Source organism: Orbicella franksi, chromosome 9 (genome assembly GCF_964199315.1).
Source record: "Orbicella franksi chromosome 9, jaOrbFran1.1, whole genome shotgun sequence".
NCBI classification, from domain to species: Eukaryota; Metazoa; Cnidaria; class Anthozoa; order Scleractinia; family Merulinidae; genus Orbicella; species Orbicella franksi.
Genome location: NC_138153.1, coordinates 7,280,117 through 7,308,004, shown reverse-complemented (window position 1 = coordinate 7,308,004; position 27,888 = coordinate 7,280,117). Strand labels below are relative to the sequence as shown.

General features: G+C 39.7%; 3 protein-coding genes and 2 pseudogenes across 3 annotated transcripts in view; 3 read left to right on the top strand and 2 right to left on the bottom strand.

Annotated features, from left to right (window-relative positions):
* Window positions 1-14,762, bottom strand: part of LOC145498683 (lipopolysaccharide-responsive and beige-like anchor protein) — a 46,253-nt gene extending 31,491 nt beyond the window's left edge. The window contains exons 1-21 of the mRNA XM_081478596.1: window positions 14,515-14,762; window positions 14,132-14,236; window positions 12,442-12,568; window positions 11,272-11,372; window positions 10,712-10,807; window positions 10,143-10,264; window positions 9,458-9,596; window positions 8,572-8,688; window positions 8,086-8,232; window positions 7,514-7,570; window positions 6,235-6,375; window positions 5,440-5,502; window positions 5,228-5,313; window positions 4,802-4,910; window positions 4,143-4,198; window positions 3,587-3,683; window positions 2,492-2,642; window positions 1,439-1,518; window positions 1,047-1,109; window positions 392-489; window positions 207-299 (exon numbers count right to left, since the gene is read on the bottom strand). Coding sequence (XP_081334722.1) covers window positions 207-299; window positions 392-489; window positions 1,047-1,109; window positions 1,439-1,518; window positions 2,492-2,642; window positions 3,587-3,683; window positions 4,143-4,198; window positions 4,802-4,910; window positions 5,228-5,313; window positions 5,440-5,502; window positions 6,235-6,375; window positions 7,514-7,570; window positions 8,086-8,232; window positions 8,572-8,688; window positions 9,458-9,596; window positions 10,143-10,264; window positions 10,712-10,807; window positions 11,272-11,372; window positions 12,442-12,568; window positions 14,132-14,236; window positions 14,515-14,742 — 2,276 coding nt within the window. The 5' untranslated portion in view covers window positions 14,743-14,762. The remainder of the gene's footprint in view (window positions 1-206; window positions 300-391; window positions 490-1,046; window positions 1,110-1,438; window positions 1,519-2,491; window positions 2,643-3,586; window positions 3,684-4,142; window positions 4,199-4,801; window positions 4,911-5,227; window positions 5,314-5,439; window positions 5,503-6,234; window positions 6,376-7,513; window positions 7,571-8,085; window positions 8,233-8,571; window positions 8,689-9,457; window positions 9,597-10,142; window positions 10,265-10,711; window positions 10,808-11,271; window positions 11,373-12,441; window positions 12,569-14,131; window positions 14,237-14,514) is intronic.
* The window catches only part of LOC145497513 (uncharacterized), a 218,628-nt pseudogene that overhangs the window by 150,834 nt on the left and 39,906 nt on the right, over window positions 1-27,888 (top strand).
* Window positions 14,860-20,193, top strand: LOC145498691 (uncharacterized). Its single transcript, XM_081478608.1, has 7 exons — window positions 14,860-15,006; window positions 16,108-16,422; window positions 17,212-17,464; window positions 17,961-18,081; window positions 18,572-18,683; window positions 18,806-18,841; window positions 18,931-20,193. The coding sequence occupies exons 1-7, from the start codon at window positions 14,986-14,988 to the stop codon at window positions 19,729-19,731; spliced, it is 1,659 nt and encodes a 552-aa protein (XP_081334734.1). The 5' UTR covers window positions 14,860-14,985; the 3' UTR covers window positions 19,732-20,193.
* Window positions 20,268-22,762, top strand: LOC145498718 (uncharacterized; annotated as a pseudogene).
* Window positions 23,483-27,075, bottom strand: LOC145498710 (uncharacterized). Its single transcript, XM_081478631.1, has 5 exons — window positions 26,803-27,075; window positions 26,515-26,680; window positions 25,338-25,509; window positions 24,470-24,518; window positions 23,483-23,554 (listed from the first exon to the last, which is right to left on the bottom strand). The coding sequence occupies exons 1-5, from the start codon at window positions 26,909-26,911 to the stop codon at window positions 23,490-23,492; spliced, it is 561 nt and encodes a 186-aa protein (XP_081334757.1). The 5' UTR covers window positions 26,912-27,075; the 3' UTR covers window positions 23,483-23,489.

Sequence of the window (27,888 nt, the reverse complement as noted above, 5' to 3'; positions counted from 1 at the left end):
ATTTATTTTCTCGAGTTCCCATGGGAAATTGTCTTTGATGCTATCGCAGGCAACTGTTTATATCTTTAGCCTTTAAAAAATACAAAAAGGGCTACAGTATACTTAAAGTTACTTTGGTACAAGGTTTTCGTCCATCGAAAACTGAAATTTCTCAATTTCCTATCGGCTTTCGTCTTAAATCTTGATCAGTCTCACTATAGACTTACTTAGCAGGGCAATACTGAAGAAAACACCCAATGATCTTTAAAGAATACACACGAACCGCCTCAGCTTTCATGTCCAGGAAGCGAAACAAAACCCTGCAAAGAAGAAACCAGTTAGCCATCCACATCACCATGACGACAAGCCTCTATCAAAAAGATTGGCAGGTAGTATCAGTCGTATGGCTTACCTCAGACCATCAACTTTGTCAAAGATAGGAATACAAGTGTCCGGCTGCTCTGTCATGATTGACAGCACCAGTTGAAGCACATCCAGTAGATTCTCCTCCTGTTGCCGGGGGAAACAATTATAAGAGATGCTAAAGGAGCTGGGTCACGGTATTGTTAGTTATTTTGGCCAGGTACTAAATTACCTTTAAATTGCAGGCAACTTGAAAATATTAGTTTTCTAAGATAGCAAAACACTAAGGAAATAATAACAAACCGTAAAGAAACAATGATGGTTAAGGATGGAGAAGATTGATACGGATTACAAACGACGAACTTGAAAAATTTAGGCTTGACTTTTCAAGATGCGGAAACCGTGACGTAGCTGCTTTAACACTGATGCCGTCTATGCAGAGACCATACAAATTCTCTGACCTTTCCTCATCTTTTTGTCCGAAATATTTTTTCATTGACCGTAATCAGACGAATCAAATGTAATGTAGCCAGTTTGCACTGTACATTTGCTCTTATGATAATGTGAGGGTCGCTATTAACGATGGTCGTTATTGTTATTAACAAGAATCATTGTCATGTGCAAAGGAAACTGGCGGCTTCTCATTAAACTTCGCTTCAGTTCGATGGGTTTAATATTGCCATTATTTATCGAAATAATCTCACCTCATTTGTTATCATAAGATAGGACAGAATACTTTTGAACTCGTCCTCTGTAATACCTTTTTCCTATGATCAGCAAAAACATAGATAAAAGCAATGAACGTAGAGTTTCAAGACACCTGGTTGAGTTGTGACAAAAAACAAGATGCTGTGTTGAATTAGAGCTCCGTGTACATGTATAGTGCAGGGTTCAATGTTTTTGCTTTTCAAGACGCTTCTCTTTTGGAACCTCTAAGTCGTTCCCTTGTCTTGTAGGGGGTGGGGGTGGGGAATGGTTGAGCCACTGACCGAGCAGGCGAACGATCGTTGGCATCATCGTGTTGAGTGCGTTACAAAAGACAACTGAAGGCTCTAAACCAAACTGATTATAACAACTGATTCTGTGTGCAACTTACCTTTAAAACTAGTTGTTTTACCAAAAGAAGTAAAAATGCCCTTAGAGAGAGGATTTCTTCCTTAGTTGACATTCGCCTGTCTGCAAACAAGGGCGTCAGAATATAAGTATCGTTATAAAGTAGACCTTTTCACGGTTCAGAAACAGCACAAATGCCCAAATTGCTCGCATATATGCTGGATTATATCGTAATGCAAATGAGAAAAGTTAGCCGTGAAGAGGTCTACTGAAAGCTCTGTACAACACATATTTCAAATACTATAATGGCAGCGAAAAGCATAAGGATTGCTTTACACCTAGAAACACAATCAGAGTCTGCATCAGAGACAGAAGGAGCTAATAATGCTCCAACTAATCACTAGTGTTCTGATTCCATACTCTTCCGACTGTTATTTGTATGGACTCTAAGAACACTTCGTAGGAGGCGCAATGGCCTAATGATCAGTGCGCTCGACTCCCGATCAAACGATCCTAGTTCGAGCCCTGACTGGGGACATTCTGTTGTGTTCTTGGGCAAGACACTTTACTCTCGCAGTGCCTCTCTCCACCCAGGTGTATAAATGGGAACCGGCGAATTTCATGCTGGGGGGGGGGGGTAACCCTTCAATGGACTAGCATTCCATCCATGGGGGAGTAGAAATACTCCTAGTCACTTCATGCTACAGAAACCGGGATACGCTCAGGCCTGATGGGCCACTGGGCTTGAGCACAGACTTTACCTAAGGACACTTAACTTACTCTACACAACAATAACGACCTGCAGTGCTAGCGATTTCAAGACATCTCTAAACTGACACATGGGCGAGGTCCGCTTAAAATGAAAGGGCCAAATAAATTGCTGAGCTCGAGAATCATCGCAGTTGGACACAATCAAATCAGGTTTGCCCTGGGCCAAACTTGAATACCATATCGTACAAAGGACAATGCCTCGTAAATGGCCTTTTGGCTTTTCGTTATCACTTCATCAACGGTAGCAATCACAGCATGACCTGTAGTTCCTAGGGATTAGCTGTTACAAGTACAGCAGTTGTTGTACTGCATTCAGAGCCCTCACCTTGCTGCAATTCAGTGGCATCGTGAAGCCAGTAAAATGTTTTGAGCATGTGCATAAGTCTGCTGACCCCAACATCATGGCGCAGGTGAGCAGCGCAGCCTGTACCAGTGGCCAGGTCTGTGGCGAACACACTGAATAACTGAAGTTGAACCTGCAAAAAAAAAAGGAGCTGACATCAACGCAATGCACGTGTATTACTCCCAGGGAAGGTCCAACGTGAAAGTTAGAGTGCTCAGGACGAAAGGTCATTATTTTTAGCAGTCAAGATATCTTTTAGGATTTTATCCGAGGAAATAATAAATTAACGCTGTCATGTCCATTTTAACTTGGTATCTTTAAGGGATAAAATAATGCTCGAGCCACACCCAGATCGGTCTTCTTTAAGCATTTGATTCAAAAGTTACAATGAGCATCCCCGACCTTTTCACGCGGGAGTCCCCTCCGGGGTATAACTACTGACTAACCAAAGTAAACAGCCGTTTCTCTTAATGCGACAAGCAAGGCTGACGAAAGAAATCAGTGCAGTCTCTCTGATTGAACGTTGCTCAGTTTTCGTGCAGTCTTGCACAAAATAACAATCAGTCCAAGACACTTGATTGAGTTTGACTGAGCTTGTTGTTGGTTCTCGTCCTTGCTCTGAGTGTTTTTCTCCGGGTTTTTGCCAGTTTTCTTCCATCCACCAAAAACAACACTCCACATGCTAATTCGGTCTTGATTGATGTACGAACACTTTATAATGACTGGGTTCATCAGAGCTCTTCGGTGCTTCGTGTGTGAGTAAATAATTTTTTTTTAACCCTTACTTCATGAATCTCTCTAGTGACATCATTCATCATTATAGATTTTTGCAGGATACGTCCCTCACTCAAGGGAGAAGAACGCAGCGTGAAAAAAACAAAATGTCTTTTTACTCCTGGCCAACTATTGTGTGCAGAACGTTTCTCAGAAGACAACAAAATGTAAGAAAATCTGGGAATAGCAGGAATCAAGACGAAGATTGGAAGCAAGAAAGCTCGATCTCCACAAGAAACCTTCTCAAATGACCCTTCTTTCATGCAAGCTAATTAATTAATAGTGAACAGATATATCCATTACCTTTGGCGAGGCTTTAACCCACAAGTTTGGATTAAACAGAATGTGGTCTAGAAGACTTCCTAGCAGGGCTCCAGATCCAGTCGATTTTAAAAGATGTCTGTGGGAAGAAAAAAGAAAACATTTCTTCAGAATACCTGCATCTACAATGTGGTTGGTCTAATATATCAAACACGAGAGACAGTGTTTCATCAGGATATCCAAACACCGAGAAGAGAGTGGAGAATACGACGCGCAGAGGAGTATTTTTGAAGCAATTCGAGGTGTTTAGATAGCCGATGAAACACTGTCTCTCGTGTTTGATATATCTTCTCAATCGAAACAAAAACTAAGGAGTAAACGGAGAAGTAAAATCGTCAAAATCTATGCCAATTAAGACCGGGTATCCAAACCTCCTTCACGGTTGTGATTTTCCTTATTTTACTAATGAATTATTACTGAATTTGAGAAAGTTGCGCCCAAAGCTTACAACCGGAATGCAGGATTATGAACTGATTAATCAAATGCAGATTGAATTAAGGGCTACTGTTACATTACTCGATATAAATGTTATGCAAACCTTGCTAGGAAAAGTAAAATATTCAACGCATCCTCTGTCAGATGAGTGGAGACAGCCTGGAAGAAAAAAAGAATGTGAATTGTACAAAACACAAGAATTACAATTCAGACTTGTCTATTTGCTGACAGAATAGAATGGCGCTCACATTTCCCACAAACAGGGAAATCGGTTCTTGATTTTTGGCTTAACGCTACCTAAAATGTAGGTTTTAGTCAGCTGTCCTTCAGAGAGGTTTACAGTTGGATTTCGAAAGCATTATTAGTGTTTGCTTTGATTTTGGATTACTACGGTAAGTGATAAGCTTAACAAAAAACGCGCGTTTCTTTGTCATCCAATCCGAAGTAAAACCAAAACCAATCGTGACTCGCTCAGACAAGTTTTCCCGCGCTTTGGCTTTGTGTCCACTACATGTAGTTACTTTGAGTTTTGATTGGTTCACTGTATTGTCTGTGTCCTTTGTGATTGGCTAGAGTGATTACATTGGTTTTGGTTTTATGACACTGTATTGAAAACTGCTCCATAGTGCCTGCTGAAATTATCACGCTACTCAACTACGCCTCATTGACTTTAAGTCAAAGAAAACTCGGGCTAAAAGACAATCAAATAGTGGAATAAAACAAAAAAAAAAAAGATATCAGTTTGTAACTGTCCTGTTGTACCATTTCTAAAACATGACTGATGACAAGAAAGCCTTGGCATTGAATCATCTGTTGCTGACTTGTACAGGAACTCCTCAGCAGATCGGACAGAAGTGACAAAAGAACAGTACTGCAAAAATAACACAGCAATCAATTCTATTTCTTCCTGTCATTCATTAATTGAAAAGAGTCACAAGTTTCCATTTAAAACCCTTAAGCCTAAGCTCCTTCTCTTTCTCACATTCCAGAAAAACAAAACAAAAAAAAAAAAACAGAATATGGTAAGTGCTAGATGTACGTGTACATAACAGATGGCAATGAAATGTGACCATTGAGATTTACACCCCTAAGCGAGACACTATCATCCCAAAACTTTTCTGACAGGATCTCACTCTGGCACAGAGATAACACACTACATGTAAGTGTCCAACGAGGTAATTTCCTCACCATAAATTTGCTACTTCAGGAACTTCACTAGTCTCTTCAGTTCCTTCTTGCGGGAAATCTACCTGACCAAACAGTGGCAGCAGCATCTAATGAAAGTGAAGTGACACATTACACAGCGTCACGTTATAATAATAATTATTAGAATAATTTCACCAGTGAAAACCGCAAAATGCACCGAATTCCACTTCACTTCACATAAAACAAGGACTCACTTGAATTCCTCCCAACGAGTGCAGAATACTCTGAAGAGAATGTGTGACAACAGACTGCACTCCCTGAAAAATAACAACAAGTGTGATTAATAACTACTCATCTGTTAGATGTCATTATCTTTGATCTTTAATCTTTAATACAAATTCCAAATTACATTACATTGAACAAGTTAATCCAATGAATTTGAGGACAGCTTAAAACAGAATACAATTATGCAGCAAACTTGTCCCACATGCAAGTGTGCCATTATTCTAATTTTTGTAGCCCTCCTGAGGTAAGCTGTTTTCTTACATTGTTTATGTCTGGTTCAAACTATTATTAATACACATAAGTATAGGGAGTTTTTAGGGCCCGTCCACACTACACTGGAGAAATCTGAAAACACAACAATCATCAGTTGTTTTGGTTTCATGTTTGATGAAAACTCGGGCTGGGAAATCACTAGCCTTGATTACCAGCTGCTGTTTGGGAAAGGAGCCTGCACTCTCCTTCTCCAGGAGGGACGTAGACCAGACACGAGAGAGCGGCAGAAATCAAGCCTAGGAAATCACCTGATTATCACACTGTCATCATTTTCAAAAAGCTCTGTTTTGTTTTCCATTCACACTAAAACACAAAGCTAGTATTTTCAAATTCCTCCAGTTTGAAGAGCATTTTCGAAAAGTTCTGTTTTTGTGATGGATTAGTGTGGGTGGTAGGACTAACTGTATATTCACGCTAATCTGTTATGCAGTAGATGGCGATTTTCACTAACAGCAGGCAGGTGTCATTGACCAGCATATTTCCAAACTCACCTCTAACATAAGAGCATGTGGTGAATGGCAAAAGAATGATGGATTCTCAGTGGGTGAGGCTTCAAGGCACAACTGCTGGTCACAGGCTTTAGGACTGTACATGAACATGATGACAGCTGACAAGTGACCTTCATACAAAACCTGACAGACAGGACACAGGTTGATCAGATGTTATTCAACTTAGACATAAATTATTTGATAATGTGCACTCTCTGTGAGGTAATACAGTCGCTTGCATCTAAGCGTAAACACTTGAAGTTAAGCACACCGTAACATGAACTTTCAGGCTCAAAATGTTCACCACCAACAAATACGAGTGAAACTTCAAACCAGGAGTGCCTCTGAGTAGGGACTTAAGGAATGAAGCCATAGAAATGGCTGCTGAGGAAGTCTACCATGTCCAATCTTTCTGCCATTTTGTGTACTGAACTTTTAGCACGAAAGTTTGCGCCATGGTCTGCTAAACTTCAAATGTTTGATGACCAATCATACCACGTTTGACACCCAATTAGAGCATGTTTCGGCATCACGTGTTCACACTTAGATGTAAGCGACAGTACATTAAATTTAAAAGACTATGATTGGACACAATCCCAGACATGTAGAAGAGAATTGAAAGTATGACATGCAGTGGAGTATTTTTGACAAACTTCAAGGTGTTTGGAAGTGTGAGCAAATGCTGTCTTGAGTGTTTGATCTATCTTCATGATGAAAACTAAACCTAAGAAAAACAAAAATGCTGCATTCCAGTGACTTATTTGCAATGTTTTCTACAGTAAAAAACACAGGAACCATTTTGAGTAATGAAGACTGATTTATCAGAATTAGGGTAGTCTAACAAAGGGTAACAAAATTGGTGACCCTGTCCCCATCTAATTTTTTTTCGTCTCCAACATGAGCAATTCATGGGGAAATATCAGATTGAAAGTTTTAGGAGAAAAATCAACATCAGCACACGAGGGGACAAGTCCATTCAGGTAAACTAGCCATTTTGTCAAAAATCCAGGCACAAGGACCAACATTTGGTCCCTTCGACTTGCCCCACAAATTCAAACTGGTCCAAGTGACTTGCCCCTCAATTCCCTTTGTGTGAAATGCTCTTGCTACAAGTCACAGGGACAAGTACCAGGGACCTGTCCCCTCTCATGTAATTTGAAAAGAAAAAAGGGAAAGGCTTTGTGTAATGACTTTGCATTCTCCCAAAGTCAGTAGCTACATGTAGGTTTGAATCCCATCCTCAGTTTCTTTTAATACAAGGCTACTGATGAATGTACAGTACCTTTCTGTCTTGCTCGGATAGTGGAGTGTCAATTTCAGCATGAAACTTAAACTGTCCCTATTACAAGGTGAAAGAAACAATATTATATTTTACATTACAGCGGAAGATCAGGCACTGTGGTGGCTTTATCAGTGTTAATTGTGGTCCAAGAAGGGGAGATTCACCAAGCCACAAGGCAGCAAGGTACATATCCACCACTTTAACCAGCACTGAGGTAAATAATAATGTTCTATTACACACATATATTTCACGCATTCCAAGCAGAAAGACAAGTGAGCCAAAAAATTACTTTATTTCTAGCAATAAACGGATAAATCGTTGGAAATTTCAAAATCTTTACTTGGAGGTGAATAATACTTTGCTTAAGTGACCTCTAGGTTAACCAGTCGCAACTTGTGAAAAGCACCATAATCTATGGGGTGGTATATGTGTGCTAAATACTAATCAATATTAAGTTTAACCAGAAGGGATGTCAATTTTACTACCAGTACTGCCAACAGTCTTACTCACTCAGTCAATGAACTTATTTATCAATAAGCGACATAAGTTGCTGGTGTCAAAAAGCTTCTCACCTTATAACCAGGCCCCAGTCTGTGTATGGCACCAACAGTCTGGGCATTAAGAGCTTCAGAAAAAACATACACTGCTGCCATTTGGCCACAGAACACAGTTTCAACGTCAGCCTTGGGTGATGAACCAATGTAGCACTTGTCAAATGGCTAACAAAAAGGAATTCTTATAGTTAGAAGTTTATCGTACAGTATCTAATTTCTGATAATACAGTACAAGGTTTCGTAAGGCACTTTAGAATGAAAATAAGCGATATGAAAAGTGAACGATGTTTCGATGACTCCATGTCATCATTATCAAGTTTGAAATACATGATAGAATTGAATTAATATAAAATAGTAAAAATGGTGTGACAACAACAGCTAGAGGTCAGAACGAGACTTGATCCTGTGTCCTCTGGATTTCAAGCCCAGCCACCCAGCCATGCTGCCTCCAGGAAGCTTTCACTACAATGAAGCAATTTCCGAACATGTTTTGTGTTAATTTACCTCATTAGCATGTACAAGAGTTGTTTCCCCAGTAGACACTACTTTTCCATTGACAAAGCATCGGATCTCACTGGAATGAAATCTGTTGTACACGTGAACTACTGTGACCATGTACCACTGCAAACATAAAAATTTACAATGATCATCATCTGATTTCCCCTTAAAGGATTAACAAATTAATTATCAACAATAGTGTGATGAGGATAATCTTCTTATACCACTGTATATCCCTGTTGACACAATCCTACAGACAACAGCACCACAAACAGTGAGTTTATGTGAGCCAATCCAAAAAAAAAAAAACAAAACAGTCTAGCCCAGCACATGCCGGCAATACACATGGTAGGCACAATTCAGAACATCCGCCAACTGAAGACTTTTTTAATATTTTTCCAACAACATCAAGTCAGTAAAGTTGTTTAAGTGAGTGAGGTCGGAATAAAGAGATATTTTCCTTCTCTGTCATTTTGTGAAGACCTCGCAGCACAGAATTGATATGCCATTCGGCCAAATACTCAGTTTAACTTAGAATTCAGGTTTCAGAGTTTCAAATTCTTTGGTAACCATATTAAAAAATTATACAATAAACTATTGTTTTACTTTAAGGCTTAGGGTGCGTTCCTTCGTGGTGATCTGGATCAGGATCAGTGATCCAAGATCACTCAGATCATGTTGCATCAAAGGTCCGAGTGATCTTGGATCACTGATCCTGATCCAGATCACCCCAAAGGAATGCACCCTTAGATGAAAACCACTTAAAATCCATGGCTGCCAAAATTCATTTACCTCCCAACTAATGTTAGGTTGAGGGCAGAGACCAGTTCAGGTTAAAAAAATCCAAAAGAGACAAAATTTAACTGTTAATTAATATAGACACTGTAGTTACCTTTTGAGGGTGAAATTCAAACTTAACCAGATGATGAAGAACTTTGTTTTCTCGTTTTCCAGTTTTGACAGCACATTCCAGGACAAGCATGGGGCCAGAGAAATGGGCTGAGTAACCAACACCCTTTCCAGTTCGAAAACTGCAATAAAAGTAAAACAATCATTGCACTTGTAAACGTTAAGTGTTATAAATGTAGATTACCCCTTTTCCCCAGACATTTGAAAAAATGCTATGAGGTAGGCTCATGATATAAAGCAAGATTTGTGGTTGGCCACAGAATATCTGTATGCCCAAAAGGCTAATTCTTGACCTCAGCTCTATCTGTGGTCACGCAATATTGGAATAATGTGTTCCAAGGTAAAGCCTCCATCAGGCCAGAGGCCCATGGATACATACAGAGCTCATCCCAGTTTCTGTAGCATGAGCAACTAGGAGTATCTCTTCTCCCCCCTGGATGAGATGCTAGTCCATCACAGAGTTACATGTACCCCTAGTATTTAATTTTTCAGTACCCATTTATATACATGTTAGTGGAGAGAGGCACTGCGAGGGTCTTGCCCAAGAACAAAATGCACTGACTCTGCCCAGAGAGCTAATCATTATGCAACCACACCTCCACTATGTATGCTGATACTATGTCAAACGTCTTTCCTCTCAACAAGAACTGTTAACAATGTCCACTTACCAGTAGAGGTATGGTTTACACTTTTCTGCATTTGCCAAGTGTGATGTATCAAGACACAGCCATGTTGAGAAGGTAAACCCAGACTGCAGAGGCCATTTTGAAATGGGTGGCAAAGTGATGGCCTGTAAATTAAATGATGCATTCAAAGAAACTGTGAGCATTGCCTGATTATAAAGCAGGGGGAAATGGGTCAGGGATAAATGGAGAGAAGTAGTGAGGAAGGCTGGTCAATTTTTTTCTTAAAAAAATAAAAAATAATTACATTGTCTAGATAATAATCACTATTAAACAAAAACTAAAGAGAAAAAATTAAGATTCCCAAATAAACCACCCTCACCAACCCCCTTGCCCTGCCTATAGAAACGTTTTTTGGTTTAAATACCCCACCCTACTGGAAATTCCAGTTTAGCTTCATATTTCAGTTTTAGAATTTTGGTGTTTGAGAACCCCACCTCCAAAGAATTTCCAGCAACCTTATATGGGATAGGTATGGACATTTTCTGGGACTGAATCATTTGAACCCTGGAAACAAACATTTATATTTACATGCACAACATATAGCCACTTACTCCTCCCTCTTGACCAGAAAAGTTGAAGTAAACATCAGGACCATGTTTCTCCAACATCAGCTTCAAGACAGTCAATAACTTGACTGTATGGCAGGGCTATCAATAAAAACAAATAGGTTTATACAAAGCAACTGTAAGTATCTCTGAGATCTCCGTCTCTTTTAGCGCATATGCTATGAGAGTGTCACTCTGAAAATGTCCACCATATAAAAAAGATAGAGGTTGGTGCTGCACCTTAATACACGTTTACTCCATTGACAGAGGGGAAGGGCTTGAGCCAAAAGCTCTATACTGTCTGGGGCATGTGTGATACCACTGAAAGTATTTCAGGTCTTTGATATTTCCTTGATGTCAGTGATGTCAGTTGTAGATTCTAGTAAGTAATCAGCAAAGAACTACTAAGATGTGCAAGTAAGCATATTTTGAGCACAAGAATGAAATCTGAGTAGCAATTATATTATTGAAAACATGCTCTAGATGAGGTTTGGTTAGGTTATACCAACAATGTTTGATAACAAGCTTTTAGACTGATATTTCACGCAACTAAAACCTCTACTTACCCATTTGCCATTTATTCCTTTCAAAGTGGCAAACAATGTCTTCAACTCTTTTACTGTGATACTGTAACTGGATAAGATGCCAAGGAGCTCTACCAACTTGTCTGAAAACACAGTGAAAAGGAATTCAAAATCCAAAAGAATCAATTCTGGCTTTCATTATGTATCTAGATACAGTGTGTACAGTATCTAAATAAATTCATTATCAAAAGATAATTTGGTTTTATCAACTGGGTTGATAATGTGAATTGGCCACCATAAAGAGATTCAAAAGCTGACGTTTCGTGCATTAGCCCTTCGTCAGAGCGAATGCAAACGAAGGGCTAACGAAAGGCTAATGCTCGAAACACCCGTTTTTGAATCTCTTTATGGTGGCCAATTAACATTATCAACCCAGTTGATAAAACCAAATTACCTTGTTATGCTCCCCACCGACGCAGCACCACAGTTTCTTTGGAAACTTACCCCCTCTATTCATTATCAAAAGGTTAATGATGAGAAGAAAAGAAGTATCACTATGCAGTTAAATGATTTAAGAGATCTCACTCTAACTGCCAGATGATATACATCCAGAAAGTACAAGAAATAGGCCATTTTCAAGTTGCATAATTTGCTTCTAGGTCAAAGGGGGTCTTCTTGTGAAATCATTCAAGTATGGAAATATGCAAACTCATTTTCATCTGAAAGATTTTGCACAAGGATATAAGTACATGTAGAGGCCTAAGACAAATCAGAAATGGTTTATCTTTCAGTTGCTATTTCGGACACTACAGGGTGAACAGTGCAGAGGAACAGTAGCTGGATTGGTTCCCAGAACCATTTTAAAAACAGCATGCCAAACCCTGGTGCATTGTACCAAACCTCCTGAAACTCATTAAGTTTCTAATAACTCAAAGGTTTTTATAATTTTATTTCTCTATGTCCTCATCAGTTTAGTTTCAATTGAGACAATATATCAAACATGCCAGACAGTATTTCATCACATTTCCAAACACCTTGAAGTTCATCGAAAATAACCAGCTGTGTATTAAATTTTCAACTCTGTTCTCGGTATTTGGAATTGTTTGAGATATTACATTACATTACATTACATTACATACCATACTAGTTTACACAGTACCACACCTTATCATACAATATATAGGTGCAGGCACTTAACATCATTTTATTCACCTGCTACAACTTCTCTTTCCTGTGAAAGTCGGCATAATACTCTTTCAATCAGGCCAATTTTGGTGGCTGCTTGCAAGTTAGGAATGCTCTTTCTTAAGATTGCAATGAGCAATCCCAAAATTTCAACCTATTAAAAGTATTACAAAAACAGCACAGAGATCAATAAACATTAATCTTCTGCAAAGTATCATTTTCATTCACAGAAACATAAGATAAGCGATAAGCTTTCATATGCAAATTGCTTTCAGTAACTGAACATCAAACAACACCACTAATAAAGTCCCACATAATTTCTTGTAGCAACAGGATGCTTTGCCCGCAGTTTGTTGTAAATATATATGGAGGGCACTAACATCAAATAACAAACAAAGTTGAGGAGAGCTGATTGCGGCAGGATGCTGTGACACCACTGTTTACAGTGCATGTCTGCCAGGCCGAGGGTGGAAAGAAAACCAATTTTTAGACTTGTCCCTTTTTGTCAAGTTACAATGTGAAACGAAGATGAGCTCGACCAAAATTCATTCTCACTTGTCCAGCCCAAACAAATTCTTAGAAGTATAATTAATTAATTTAAAATTAAACTAAAACAATAATAATAAAAAATTTTCTTTAGCCCATAAGCAAACAAAAGATCTTTTAGCCCAAATAAAAAATCCACTACTCCCAGGCTATCAGACACAACTTTCTTTGCACATTGTGCTCTCATTGAAATCAAACCTTGCCAAATTTTCTTGGGAACCAAATTATTAGAGTTTTGGCATGTCTGTTTACTTTGGTTGACTACACACTAAAAATAGGTAAGGAGTAAAACAAAGACCTTGTCCAATTCTTTTGTTTACACAGGGAAATTTTTCTCTCAACTGATTTTTCAAAAAGACATATTGCGTATCAGATACCCATCTAATTTATTAACAAGGTTTGAATAACCCAATGCCTCACACTCCTTCAAGTCATGAAAATCTGTGTCTGTACACAAAACAAAATGTTGTCAATGTAGACTCTTTAAACATCTTTGCTCGAAAAATTAATAATCCATTGGCGTTTATTTACATGTAAACTGGCCTTTATTTACATGTGAACTATACACATTCAAGTAACCATATATTAAGAGGCATAAAAAAGAAAACATTCTACAAGAACCCAATGGCCACCAAACAAAAATATATAGTGTTAATTCCATTACAAAATAAAAACTCATAGAAAAAAACAGCCACTTAAGATAACAATAGAAAATGAAGAACATCTTGAAATTGTACACTGAGCGATCAAGGATCTTTACAAGATAAATCATGCAATGCGTTTAAACATGTCCTGACTTTTACAAACTTGTTTTAAATCTACATAATTTTTGAAAAAAAAAATCTCTGCACGTTCTTTTTCCAAATAGAGAAAAAGTGGCTTTACGAGAATATAAATATTCCGAGATCAGGATATAATTAAAGACACCTGCGGAGACGGGAAACTAACTCTTCAACAAAAGACAACCACTGTTGTGATCATTATTAAAGCCACAAAATACGCCATATTTCCTCATCCGCTCCGTTCCCTTGGTAATGACAAAGGCCATGTCGAAAAATTGCCACGAGTTGGCGAATCAGGTGTGAAAAGAAGCAAATATCAAGTACTGATCGTGACAGACTAGAGCGCGCGGGCGTGATATCAGTTAAAATGGGGAGTTCAGCTGACGTACCTTCAAGGATACATTGCAGTGCTCTAATAGCTCCAATAATATTATTAGATCGGATGAATCTTTGATGTTGAACCGCGCTTCGAGGTCGAAAACACCGCCAACAAGCTGAAAACGCGAGAAAAGATAAATGTAAACATTTACGATCAGATTGACGATCAACACAAAGAAAAATGACATGTAATCAGCATCTTACGCGCAGATCATGCGGAAAAAAATAAGCTTACATTAATTTTCGAAAATATATTTTTCACGATCCAATATTAATATAATCGTGTAAAGCTCACGTAGACTCCCAAGATTTACCGTGGATGTTAGGAAGACTACACAGAAAGTTGCGCCGTTTACATATATACAAATAAAAAACATACGTGTAATCTCCCTACCGAGTCAAAGACAGTGTCCACAACTTTCTTATAATCAGTTTGCTCTTCAGCCTCACTGGCCAGTTGGATTAATTGCGAGAGCTTTGTTCTCGCCGCGGCGCTCACTGCATTAAGGGATCTTTCTCTCTCATTGCTCTTCCTGTCTCTGCTTTCATTGTTCTTTTTTTGAGCCAAGACTTGTTCAGTTTGTGAGACGCTAGATGGTGGCTCGCCAGGTGAATCCGCCATGTTGGTTCATTTTGAGTGCAAATGCGCATGTCCTTTCCGATTGCCTCGTTTTCGTTATCAGCTGATCAGAGCGCGTCTTCGGTTGTCAAGAGCTAAAGTATACGCGAAAGCCAAAGCGTGGTTTCAAGCCGATCGCGGGATCGCGGCGTTTTACTGTCCTTTCTGGCCTCGATTTCTTAGTAGATGGCCTTCTTGGCTGCTTGAACTTTTCCTTGATTGATCTAAAGACCTGACTTCGCTGAAATGCCAGCGCCGCGCTCCAAGGTAAGCCTAAATAATTTACTACGGTTAACAACTGCACGCTTATGTTGTTTACACTGTTTACATAAACCTGGTGCCTTTGAACAAGTATCAATCAATCTTACACTTGAAATCCCTCCGTCTAAGGAAACGTTTATATTTTCTACAAATTCTGAAACCTTTTGCGTTTCATAGTATCTTATATACGGCAATATAATACGGCAGGTAATATCTTATATACGGCAATTCAATGGTACACTCATTTCATTCAATATCTACATTTGCTGTAATTTGTGCCAAAGGACATCCGCTCAATACTTGGCTTATATCATATAGTCAGACTTTGAGGTGTTGAACTTGTTTCTTGAAGCTTTAACGTGAGAATCGATGATCTAATTAGCCTAGCGCATAATAATTAAACGTGGTGCAAAATTTACCATTACAAATCTTATTTATCTGGTCGTGTAAGTTCTTAATTAGTTGCTGGCAGTGCATTTTGTCTACATAAAGCTTATGTCTCCTAGCGATCCAATCACGTTTACACATTTTAATTGGGATTGTTTAGAATTATTAGGATGAAATGACAGGTATCCATTAAAACCTGGTATAACTTTTTTGTAAGGGACAAAAATTATTGTCAGAAGTACTGAAAAAGTACAAGAAAAAAATTGCTTCAGAAAGACATAATGTCATTAAATATGTCATGTTGAGAGAGAATTAACAACCTGGGACTGACTGCATGAACCACATTAAAATTTTATTGGAGGCTCCTCACTCCGTACCTATGTGACCTTCCAATTTGTGTAGAATGGTACCCGGTTGCAAGAAATTTATCCACAGAATCCGTTTAAAATGCTGTTGCATTGGGTTTTGGTGGTATAATAATATTGGCAAAACTAATAATGTACCCAGTCAAACAAAACTGCAGGTATATTTTGTCTTTAGGGCAGTGACACAAGAGGCTCCAGTCTAGACATGTAAATTACTGACAAATCCATCATGTAGCATATCAAAGTGCAAAACCAATTTAAGTCCCACCTTCTCATCTCATTTTCCCAGGTTTCTAAGTTAGCCTTAATTTGTTTAAGTCATTCATTTTTCTTCTGTTATTATATCAACTTTTAGAGATACGAATCAGAGTACATTTCACATTACAAACAGTTTGAGTCCAGACGTCCAAACACAGTAAAGGGGGAAGTCACTAGATCCTTAAGTTACAATGGCGTTCATAGTAATGGATCTACTCCAAGGGCAGGATTGCTTTCAACTCAACTGGGTTCAACTCTTGAACCACCACTACAAAGGAAGAGAATTGTACCATATGAAAAGAACCACAACATTTTCACAACTCTAACTGTAAAAGAACAGCATGATAGAGACTGGTTGAAATCTGATGAAAATTCTCACAGGTCTCGCTCACCAAACAGACAGTATAAAGAGGTAGAGTGCTTACAATATTATTATAATACTGTCTTTAGCTTGCAGTTGGTATCTGCTTGACCCATTGATACCTGGAGCTTTTTGGCAAAAACCCATTTTTTGGACATTTTGGACATTTTCAGCCTTGCTGTATGAGCCAAATTACTCAAAAAGGCATTTGCAACATGACAGCATGCCTTTCTTTCCACTAGCATCATGTTTTATGACATTTTAGCCAGGGCATGAGCAGAAATCAAAATTTCAAGATTGTAACCCAACGACGAGATGAGAAAGTGACCTACATCTTTAGGCTTTTCCTCCTTTTCCTATCTTTCTGCTGCAGTTGTTGACCTTCTTCCAGGCTTGCTTCCAGTTCAGGAATCTCTGAGAAAGCATCATCGAGACGGGAAATTCTTACCACAGAGTGGCCATCAGTGTAGTTGAGGGAAATTTTGCCCTGAGTTTTTCACTCTAATTTCTGAGCTTCTTTGTGCATATTTCAGGCTCAGTTGGCCCAATCACTCTGACCTAGGTATCATTGGAAAGATCTTTTCTTCCTACAGAACTTGAGTGTAAGTGATGCCAATTTGGGTCATAGGTGATGACATCAGAACTGAAACAAAGGTCAACAGTTGTTACGGCCAGCACAGGCATCAGTGGGTTAATATAGAGTAGGGTGTAAGACTGTGATACTAGAATGCATGTCTAGATGTGTTGTTATTTTATTTGAAAATTAAAGAAAATTAAGCTCTCTTTTCACTTCCTGATCAGTACCCTTCACTTTAGAATGATTTTTTTGTGTAAATTCAGGAGAAAAGCACAAAGGCCACACGAGACTCAGTGCTACACAGAAGTGAGACACCAATCCTTGCAGCAGAGAGAAAGATATTTAAAGAGCAACGTGAAAATAGAAAGCAACCTGTTTACGTGCCAGATAGAATAAACAGGAAAAGTACCTACAAGAAGGATTTTGTCGACTACAAGAAACAGTCTAAGAACCCACAGAAGAGCAAACCCAAGAGACAGCAAAGCCCACATAAAATAGTTGGTGGAAAGAAAGAAGGTATCAGTATACCATATTCGTATTCTCGGTACTAGACTGGAAAGGACTGGAACTAGCTTGCATTGAAGCTTCCCATCATGCACTACACACACGTCACATTGATCACATTGGCCACTGTATTTCCTACGACATGGTATAAAATAGAACTTAATGCAACACTCTCCTGTGGTATACAGCGGAATATCCCTCTTGTCACTTGTGTTTTCTCAGTATATACATGGGCTTTTAGCCAACGCAATCAATGCAACATACTCGTAGCACATGATGGGAAAGTTGGATATAATACAGTTGAATATACAAAGGTTTTCCTGTATTGCCAAAAGGTCTGGATGTTAAAATTTTTAGAAGATTCCAGTGAAACATGTTTTTAAAAAAACATTGTGTTGTTTCTAAAAATTTTCCTGTATTCTGATTGGCTGTATTTTCTAAGGCATTATTTAAAGGATGATATTCTTTAGATTTTATTCTCATTCAATTTTCCTGAACATTCCAACAGGAGTCAGTCCAGACCGCCTTCCTCCTGCAGGCATTCGCCGTGCAACAAGTATTGGGGACACAAGACTTCTTAAACCGTCGGATGACTCACAGTACCTAAGATCGCCAGAACGCGAACAAAAGTAAGTTTCTCCGTGATTTCTACTCTATTTAGTTGCTTGTGGGGCAAATAGAGACCTATGGTTAGTGCATTTGACTTGAGTCCATGTTTTAGTGCTTATCACCACAATCCTTATGTTGTGTTCTCAAGCAAGAGCCTGTATATTCTCGTTGTACTGGTCAGTGTCTTCACCTAAGAGTGTAAATAAGAAACTACTATGTAAGATTTTATTGTAGACAGTCAAGCTTGTACCTACCCAACACCTCTGTACCCAGCCTCAAAGTAACAACATACCCTCATACACACACTGTGGGAATGGTGGTTTTTTTGTTGTTTTTTTTTGGATTGACTAAACATAAAGTTTAGCGGAAGTGAATTGCAACCAACTAAATAGCAGTACTGCCAATCCCTTGTTTAAATTTCTTATTTATTTTTGCTTTATTTTCATATGTACATTGATCTCAGTTTTGTTTTCATCTCGCGAAAGTGATGCCACTTTTTTGCATTTTCAGGGTTTTCAACTCAGAATATTCAAGCCACTTCACCCAACCAACAAAGTTCAAATATGTTGATGGAGTGTGGATTGAAACTCCAGTGAGTACTGAGGCAACCTATAATGTAATGGTTAGTATTTTATTACCCTGGGTTATTAAGTGGAACTGTAAAAGAATGCCAATTCATCAGTTTTGTTATCACTCCTTTTCTCCTGAAATAAATCCTAATTCTTGCTTTCAATTTAATTTTAGGACGAAAAGAAAAGAACATCGGATTGGTATAATGAGGTCTGTCTTCTTTCTTTTGTATTCAAATAAGTTTAAAGAAGAATTCAAAGTCTGAAACCTGAATCTGATTGAGCGTTCTATTATTACAGGTAATACAGCGTCGGAACGAGGCTTATGGCCATGCCCACCACGCGCGAGGAACACACTCCTCGCGCGAGCGTCTTGACGACATGAACAGGGAACAGGCAGAACGCGGGAGTTCTCGCTCCGAATCTCAACGCTCTCTTTCTCCAGTCGAGGAAAGGAGCAGAGATCGAAGAAGACAACCCCCATCCCGAACAAGAAGCGAATCACCTCCGAGACGACGCGAAGCTTGGACCGAAGACCGTTCGCGCTCTCCGAGAGAATCCGGGGACAGGCGAGCAGGTTCGGGGACAGAGGCGACTTCCGATGATGAAGACATGGTTCTTGAGCGGGGCAGATCGCCGACCCCAGAGCTTCGTGACGCGAGACACTCCCGACGGCATCACCTCGATGTGACAACTAATCTCTTGAACGATAGCTTTGAGAAGTCCCTGTCGCTTTCCAAGAAAAAGAAACCCTCTCCTTCGCGGACATACAGCAAAGCCGGCCATAACGAGCATGGTGCTCCTCCGAGAGAAGAAAGGGACTTTCGTCCGTCTAGTCCAGCCTCGAGTGTGGGTTTAGGGGATGATGCACGGTCGTATACACCTCCCCGTCGGGCGATTCCTCGCAAGGTAGAAATCTCCCCTCCAGACCGCCCTCGTGTCAGCCCACCTGCTAGCGTGGGGGGTAGTGAAGGGGGACGAGATGATGACGTGTTGTCGGTGTCCGCCATGTCAAGTCGAGCGTCAACTGCGTCCGAGACGCTTGAACGCGCGAGAAAACGGAGAGACGAATTTTGGAAACGAGAGAACGCTTCTAAATAGGACTGAAAAATAGAAGTACCTACTCTAGCTTTGTAAATAATCCTGTGTCATCCTCTGTCAAATTAGATATTTTATTTAGAAGTAGTTTGTAAGATTTTTAACAGTTTTGTTTTCTGTTTGCGTACAATACGGGTGAAAATTCAAATCATTTTAATCTAACCTCGAGTCGGAAACGTTTTTTCTAAAAAAAAGATAAAAAATAACAATTAAGTCTTACTTTTTACTTTCCCGTTTTAAGACATTGTTTGTAAAATTTATATGTTTTTATTGTGAATGCAAATAATTTTTTAGACGATAAAACTGTAACTGTTATTGTGACTTCTAAAGTAAAAATAAGACGATACCAAACAGCTGCCTGTAAACACAAGAGCATGAAGTGTGCAGTGTTTTCCACCACTGTGTTAATTGTGTTGTAAGATTAATGAGACTAACGAGGATTAAAGCAAAGGGTTGTTTCATGAACTCTCTGTTTTGTATTTTATCTTTATTTAGCTAGAACGGAACTTAAGAATATTAGTTTCCATTTAAATTAAACTTAGACGGTTCACCAACTTTCTGCAAGGCATGAAAGAACAGTGGCAATAAATCGTGTTGAGGCAAATTTAATTGAACTGCAAACAACAATTGCAATGTCTACGGTGCTGATCAATTCATTCGATCGAACAAAGGGTTTAACTCCACTCTAAACTAACAAAGTACAATTTCTAAAGGACGTGCCCTTGAGAGAACTGATTTCAACACAAGGAACTAATCTTTTATGACTAATTGAATACTGATTTCATGCAATTTTAGTTGGTGAATATAAGTAACGGAGCTTTAAAGGCGATGGACTAACCGATCGGATGAAACTCGAAACAGAATGAAGTTATCGACTTCAAAATTGCCGCATCTTTTTCAAACGAATATTGGTATAAACGCAACATCTGGAGAACTGAGAGTTTTCAACACAGGTAGATGATGTTTGTCGTGTACTTGGCAAGTGTGCAGAAAGCTCTTCCTAAATATGCTAGTGGAAAGCGAAACCCCCACGAATTACATATAGAAAACAACCTTGCAGGACTAAATCGGTTTTCCTTTCGACGTTTACATATCTATTTAGCGTTAAATTTTTCGCTTCTCACACGATCATACAGGGCTGAACTGGAAAAGCTTACCTGTACAGGTCTCAATAATACATATGAAAACTTCAACAGGTGGATGCCAAGTCGAAAAACTCCCGGCGATTTCAAGGTCTCCGGGTGAGAAACGTGAATTAACTGGAAAGTACAAAATCACCAAAGTCCAGGAAGGTAAAGTCAAATCTTGGCGATTGTTAGAAGATGAGAATTCCAATGCACTCAATGGTTATGTAATTTGCTCTTAACGTTTTGTACCCAATATATACACAGCCAGGAACGCTATGGGGACCTCATTACAGCAACCTCCGCCAGTCGCTCCCATGACTACAACGTTTAGAGAAAGTTATCGTGGGCTGTATGGTCCGGCCGCTCCAAGTACGAAGTAAGTTTGAAACAAGACGGAGACATACAGCCTTAATGTAAGCACGATTAAGAATTTAAATCTCTGCAGCTTATGGGGTGTTTCAAAAACATTACAAAACTAAAACTGAATTGTTGAACTGTTTTAGACTGTCTAATTAGAAAAAGTACAATATTTCAGGCCGGGATAGTCATTCTGGTCTATCTTGATGTTGGAGCTGATTGCGCCACAACTCCGCAGAACTCCGGATTGGTGTCAGCTGCATTGACTCGAACCAAGCCGGAATATCCGGCGCGGCTTCTTGTTGAAATATTTTCCAACTAACTCATTTATATGTTTGTGACTCGTAACACAAAAAATGACTTATCAGTGGTCTGACAACATTTCCAGACAACTCATTACTTTCTTTTTTTTTCTCGTAGACGTAAAGAAGCCCCACCAGGTCCGTACAGACTAGGTTCGTCTTCTTACAACATCGATTTTTGCCCTAGACCGCTACGTAGACGCACCCCGCCAAGAGTTCGAGAGGGAAATATTCTCAATTCATATCCTGGCAATGTTCTCTACCCCTACAAATTACCAGAAGAGGTGGGCAATATTAAGACTTTAATTTACAAAACTATAACTGACGTCACTTAGACGTAGTCCAAAATGTTGTGTTTTAATCCGATGCACCAATATATGTGTGCTTCGGGAGAGTGAAGTGTATGGCTTTTGATTCGTCTTAGTCTGAAAAAAGTAAAGATTTTGACCATTTCGGTTTGAAATAGAGTATGTTCTGCACACTCTGGTCTGGAGTCGGCTGTGATTTTTTATTTTTTTTATTATTGTTATTCGCCCCTTGAGAATTGAGCTCTGGTCCCAAGTAACCAATCTCTTTTGTGACTAATTTCACCTAAGACTCGAGTCTAACAAGGTTTTCAGGGTGTGCGCCGCACATCTAATCTTCTTGGTCACGCGGGTGGGGGGAGGACATAGGGCGTCCACTATTGCCTTCCACTTATGTCCGTCTTGAGCGTGCTGCACACTCACCCAAACTTTGGGGTAGTACTACTCCTCTTCCCCCTCCTCGTCCTTTTTTCCTGTAAAAGGAAGTCTTAAACCTTCAAGCTGGTTGACTCGGTGGTTATTCGGGCTAATCTATAATCTTTGTTACATATCTGTTCACAGTTTATCACTGTGTGGAAGCCATTTCCAGTTCAGCAATCTGACAGTCATGAGACGGAAGAAGAAATCCTAGCGCGGCTTGTCAGCAAGATGTACCGAACTTCGTATCAGCTGGACTTTACGAGATAACTCCTCATTAATAATTCCCTCGAATTTCCCGTATCCGTCCTATAGTGCCCCATCTTTTCAGAGTGTTTCAAACTCACAAGGATTGAATATGCATAGGAGTAGCAAAGAGTAAAGCTAAAAGGGGGAAATTTGAATGGAAAATTGCAAATTAACTACCGCCCTTTACAATTCCCTCGTACATGAAGCATGCACAATCTGTCGTAAAACCTATAAAGATAAGACGGAAGAGCTTGTGGGAGAGACTCGTCACCAGTCGCTATTTACGTGTTTTGGGGGGAGAGAAGATTGGATACTAGGATGAATTAAGGTGCGTGGTGTGTCACGGGAAGGGTCGAAGGAAAAACAGCGCTATTTTTTTCCCGTCTCTTCCCATAACTCCCCGCGCGCTTCACTCGATCCAGACCGCTTTCTGTTTCAAACAATCCAATCTGACCCGTAAATATAGCGACTGGATACGAGACTGCCGTTGTAGAAAGCTCGATCGTTTTCTCCCTACACTCGCGTTTTTATTAGCAAACGCAGATGTATTTTAATGGGCTTGAGAGGGGGACCATGCCATCGGAGCAATATACGAACAAATCATCAGCTGAAGCCCAGTTTGCCATCTTATGTATCTATACAAAAGATAGCAAGCACGAGTGATGCGTGATCCATAAGTACACTGAGTTGTTGTTTCTTTTTTTCATTTGACGATAAAAAATACATTTTAATATTTCAGTCGCGTTACGACCACTTTTAAATTTCTACATTGCGTTTAGAGTAGATATCATTAAAAGAAATTTACAGAACTCTTAGTCTTTTTTTTCTCTTTTGTGTCGTTCAATAACAAACTGAAGTTATGTTAAAATTATTCCGAAAGACTTCTACGATGTGTTACTCTTTCCGATACCAAACTTTTCTGGGTTGAAATCAAGATGGCTGCAGGTATTACATTGGTAATGCTGTTCTGATGATCTGTTAGTTCTGATCCTGGTAGCCCTGCGTCATCTTGAGTACCATCGATGATATCGCGGACTGCTTTGTTCTTGCGTTTTGCGTTGCGATTCAGCTGTGAAGGAAGTCAGCATAGAAGGAAAAATATAATTATTAACTCCGTAATCAATCAAGCCACTTCATGTAAGGCGCGTCTACAAAAAGAAAACCTAATTATTTGACTCTTGTGAAGGTGTATTAATCAACATGACACGAGCGTGGGACAAAGAAAAATTCTGAGCCCCCGACAGGAATCGAACCCATGACCTCCCGAACACCGGTTAATTTGAGTGTGGTTTTATGATCCCTGTGCATGTAGAATCCGTCTTGACTACTCCTCGCTTTTAGTGTATGTCGGACCTGTCCTTAGGGACACCTCCATAATACGGACAACTCTATATCAAGGACAGTTAACTTAAGCAGCGTCTAGACTACGCCGGAAGAATTTGAAAACGCAGCTTTATTTCTACGGTTAGGCCCTGCCGTCTACACTAATCTGTCGCGAAAACGGAGCTTTTCGAAAACGCTCTTCAAACCGGAAGAATTTGAAACGCCGGTTAAACGGAGCTTTATGAAAACGATGGCGTCACGATATGTGACTTCGCTGACCGAGTTTTCCTAAAACGCAAATCCAAAATGGCAGGTGATTGTTGCGTTTTTAAAATCCTCCGGCGTAGTGTGGATGAAAAACATTTGAGGCGTTTTCAGAGTGAAACCTCCGTTTTCAAATTCCTCCGGCCGGCGTAATGTGGACAGGACGTTAGTCCCAGCGAAACTAGAATTTATATAATCTTTTCCTCTTTAATAGAGCCATCTCCATTACAGGGATACTCAGATTTGTTTGTTGGACTGGATTTTGTGCAGACCGCGTATAGCTGTATCCAACCATCTCACGCTTGTTCAGCAACTCTAAATACTATCAGTCGCAAGACAATAGCGTAGAATCATGAACGTGTTACCAGTTGTATTGTAACCAGTTATATTTCCTTACCTGTGGCATTCCTTCCAGACGACATGGACGGATTCCAAATCCACCTCACCTGTTGAAATGATTAATTCGGTATCAGTGATTTCCATAGCGAGACAAACTTACGATTACGTTCTTATCTCAATTTTCCTTCAAAACGAGGAGGAAATAAGCCAGTGATGGGAACTCACTGGCTGGCTTGTTTCAGTTTCGGACAAAGTAGAGACAGTTAACATGCTACAAATGCAGACAATAAAACATGCGGAACACTAATCTATAACAAACCTGGTGACACATCAACCTCGTTCCCAGGGCTTAGAAAACCCTGGGAATAAGGTTGCGTGAAACCTCACCTGGTTTCAGCCCGGCGTCTTCTCCTGGCGCGTACTCCCACAAATTAAGCTTCAATTATACATGTATCATAACGGCAAGCCGCAGAGAAGAAGACTCACATTCAGGCTACACCAAGTGATTTTTTGCTCGCTATAGTGAAATTTAGATCTTTCTGACACCGTTGTTTTAAAAAAGACCAATTCCTCGGTCAGTGTACGTTACTGGCTTCTGGCGGGTTGTGCGGCCGCGAGAAAAAAAAAATTGCCCACTCATATAAATGAGGTGATGTGTTTTTGCAATAAGTGTACCAGCTACAATTGAAAGTTTGCTTAATTTCCAACATTGTTTAATTTTCATGCACAGTAACTTTTGCAGACTTTGCTGGCACATTTCTAGCAGAATTTGTACAACGCTCTCTCTGACTTGCTGAGGTTTCTTTTAGCGAAGCCCTAGCGAACATCAAGATTTGATTTGGTCTGTCAATGCTGTCACACTTCAAATTGAACTGAGGAAAACAGATCGACTACACGCTAAAATGTCTCAGAGAGTACAGACTTACCCCATCCGGATAATTATAGGAGTTAACCATGTTTGGCTGGGGATTATTGCTCCGGTGACGTGAATATGGTATTACAAATGCTGTCGAGAATGGTTTCCTTTCTTGGAAGTGTTGTTGATATGTGCTTGAACCGAATTTGTATTTGATGGGAGCATAATTGGCAGTAGAAACCCTGGAAAAGAAAATTTTGGTAAACTTTTCTTTTTCACTTTCTCTGGCCATCTACGGTGAAACCAAAAAAAGAATTCATTTTACACTTTTGACATTTCCTAGCAGGGCGAAAGAAAACAACCTCATGTTTGGGGAGCGCATACCTCTTCACCAGACTCCTCACCGCCGGATCACTTCGCTCGTGGGCCGCGCGTGTGACTCAAAGCAGCAATGTAGGATTTCGAGCCAGGATCTCCAGCTGAATCATGAATACCAGTCACTCATATCCTACTCCCACACGCGCGGCCCACGAGCTAAGCGATCCGGCGGGGGAAGAGTCTGGTGAAGAGGTGTGCACCCCTCCTCCCCCGGCCTCCTCCCCTGTTTTCGTAATCCAAGATGGCACTCACCGCGATCAAAATGCGCTCTCTCGCTAAAGTATGTCCTGCAAGTTACATATGGTCACCCTCGATCATGACACGCTAATCAAGCGCTTATCAACCTTGTATCAACAACAACATCAAAAAACGCATCGTACAGGCGATGGCGCAGATGGACGTACAAGAAACTCGCGTGTTTAGATAAAAGAATTTTAAAGAAGTTTTTGCACACGAATCTCCTGATTTAATGTTTTGGCACGTTCGCGGCTAGATAATGAGACTTGCTGACTTGCTATTAACTTCTACGCGATAACCTTCCGAGCTGTTATTTCGAGTAATTTGCTTTAAATCTTACGAAATCCACTGTACATAGTCTCATAACATATTTTAACTTGGATTTAAATTTTACTATTGTAAATAGCTATAGGTTTTTTTCTTCTAATTTAACTCGTTTTTGTTATGTCCCCGTATTAGTAGGGGAGTTTTTCCCCAGCTAGGTGGTTGATGACATTCCTAATAAAGTTTCTATCTATCTAAGTTTCTATCTAAGTATGTTTTCAAAAGCGTGACTTCTCTGCCGTTACTATGGCAACCGGTCGTGTCGTCCTCGTATACTTCACTAGATAAGAAGCAAACGAACAATTTACCTGATTGGTAAAGGAGGCGGCAAGTATCTGCCTTCGAAATCAGCGTTGTATTTTGTGTTGTACATGTGGCTGAAGGAATAAGGCTTGAAAGCCGGCTGGTAGAGGGCCGAAAGTGAAGTTAGTCTCATACCAGGCCTGTCTGCGGTCTCCGTCTGTTGAGCAGCATCTGACATACGAAACAGAACAAACAAATAGTCATTGACTCCCCGTATCTTGTGCGCAATTAAATTGTGCGAATAAACATTAAAAATGATATGATAAAAAGGCATATTACGTTCCTGTACTCACTTGTTAATGGTCGCGTTTCGCTGTGGCGAGTTGTGGTCGGGCGATCGTTTGTAGTCAGTGGACGCACGGACTGCCGTGAAGATGGGTAAATTTCTGAAGTGTCTTTCATGTTGAGAACCTCTTTGCTTATCGCCTACTTCATATCGGTTCTAATTGTGGCGAGCAATTGTGAACAGTTTTGCTGATGCACGGTAGAAAACGATGCAATTGGCCCCTAAATTCGTCTTCGATCTCCTCGGCAACGGGAGAATGCCTATATTCAGTAGATACTGAAATGCTAATGTATGGCAATGCGTGAATGATAATATGATATTTATTTAGGGCAAGCTATTGTTTGTCTTAGATAATAATTGTCACGCAACACTGAACTAACTGGTGGTCACACAAATAGGGGTGGACCAAGGTCTGTTCCCTTGATCCTTGAAAATTTCACTTTTTCTCCCTTGTTCCCCAATAATTAATTCCATTGCTCCCTAAAATTTGTTGTCAAAGCTCCCGTTAATGTTAGAGATATTCCTTGTTCCCTCATCTTAAACCCAAAAATATCCCTTGTTTCTTTGAGATAAATGATCATGTTCCTTCCCCCGAAACCACTGAGAGGCCCTCGATATTTACCCAAATTTAGCTAAATTTCGCGAGAGGACTCGATAAAATGAAACACAGTGGCAGCTGTACTATTTCACCATATTCAACAAATGCCTATTCAGACAAGCCAGATATAATGATATAATGCAATTCAATCAGTTGTAACAGTCGTCAGACGCTCTTAGGGTTAGTCCGACGAGCCCTAAGAGCGTCTGCGTACCGTTTGAAACGTTCACTGTTTTTAATTTCCCTTTACAGCCTTTGTGGTTTTTTTTTGCAAACAGGAATTGAAAATAATAGTAATAATAATAATAATAATAATAATAATAACAATAATAAAAATAATAATAAAATAAGTAAATACCATCACTTTTCCGATAAACGAATTTTGTCATAGAATTACATGAGCAAAACGACTGAAAAACCATACCCTATGGGGCCGCACATACCTTAAGTTTATAGCCCATATAAAGGAGTACCCCCCTCCGCCCCCAGGCTTCA

Excerpts from the sequence above, each read along its gene's own strand:
- LOC145498691 (XM_081478608.1), top strand. The coding sequence starts at position 14,986 with ATGCCAGCGCCGCGCTCCAAG. Across the intron at positions 18,082-18,571 it reads TCGCCAGAACGCGAACAAAA|GGTTTTCAACTCAGAATATT; the intron begins GTAAGTTTCTCC and ends TTGCATTTTCAG. Across the intron at positions 18,842-18,930 it reads CATCGGATTGGTATAATGAG|GTAATACAGCGTCGGAACGA; the intron begins GTCTGTCTTCTT and ends CTATTATTACAG.
- LOC145498710 (XM_081478631.1), bottom strand. The coding sequence starts at position 26,911 with ATGAAAGACACTTCAGAAATTTACCCATCTTCACGGCAGTCCGTGCGT. Across the intron at positions 26,681-26,802 it reads CGAAACGCGACCATTAACAA|ATGCTGCTCAACAGACGGAG; the intron begins GTGAGTACAGGA and ends TTCGTATGTCAG. Across the intron at positions 23,555-24,469 it reads GTCTGGAAGGAATGCCACAG|CTGAATCGCAACGCAAAACG; the intron begins GTAAGGAAATAT and ends CTTCCTTCACAG.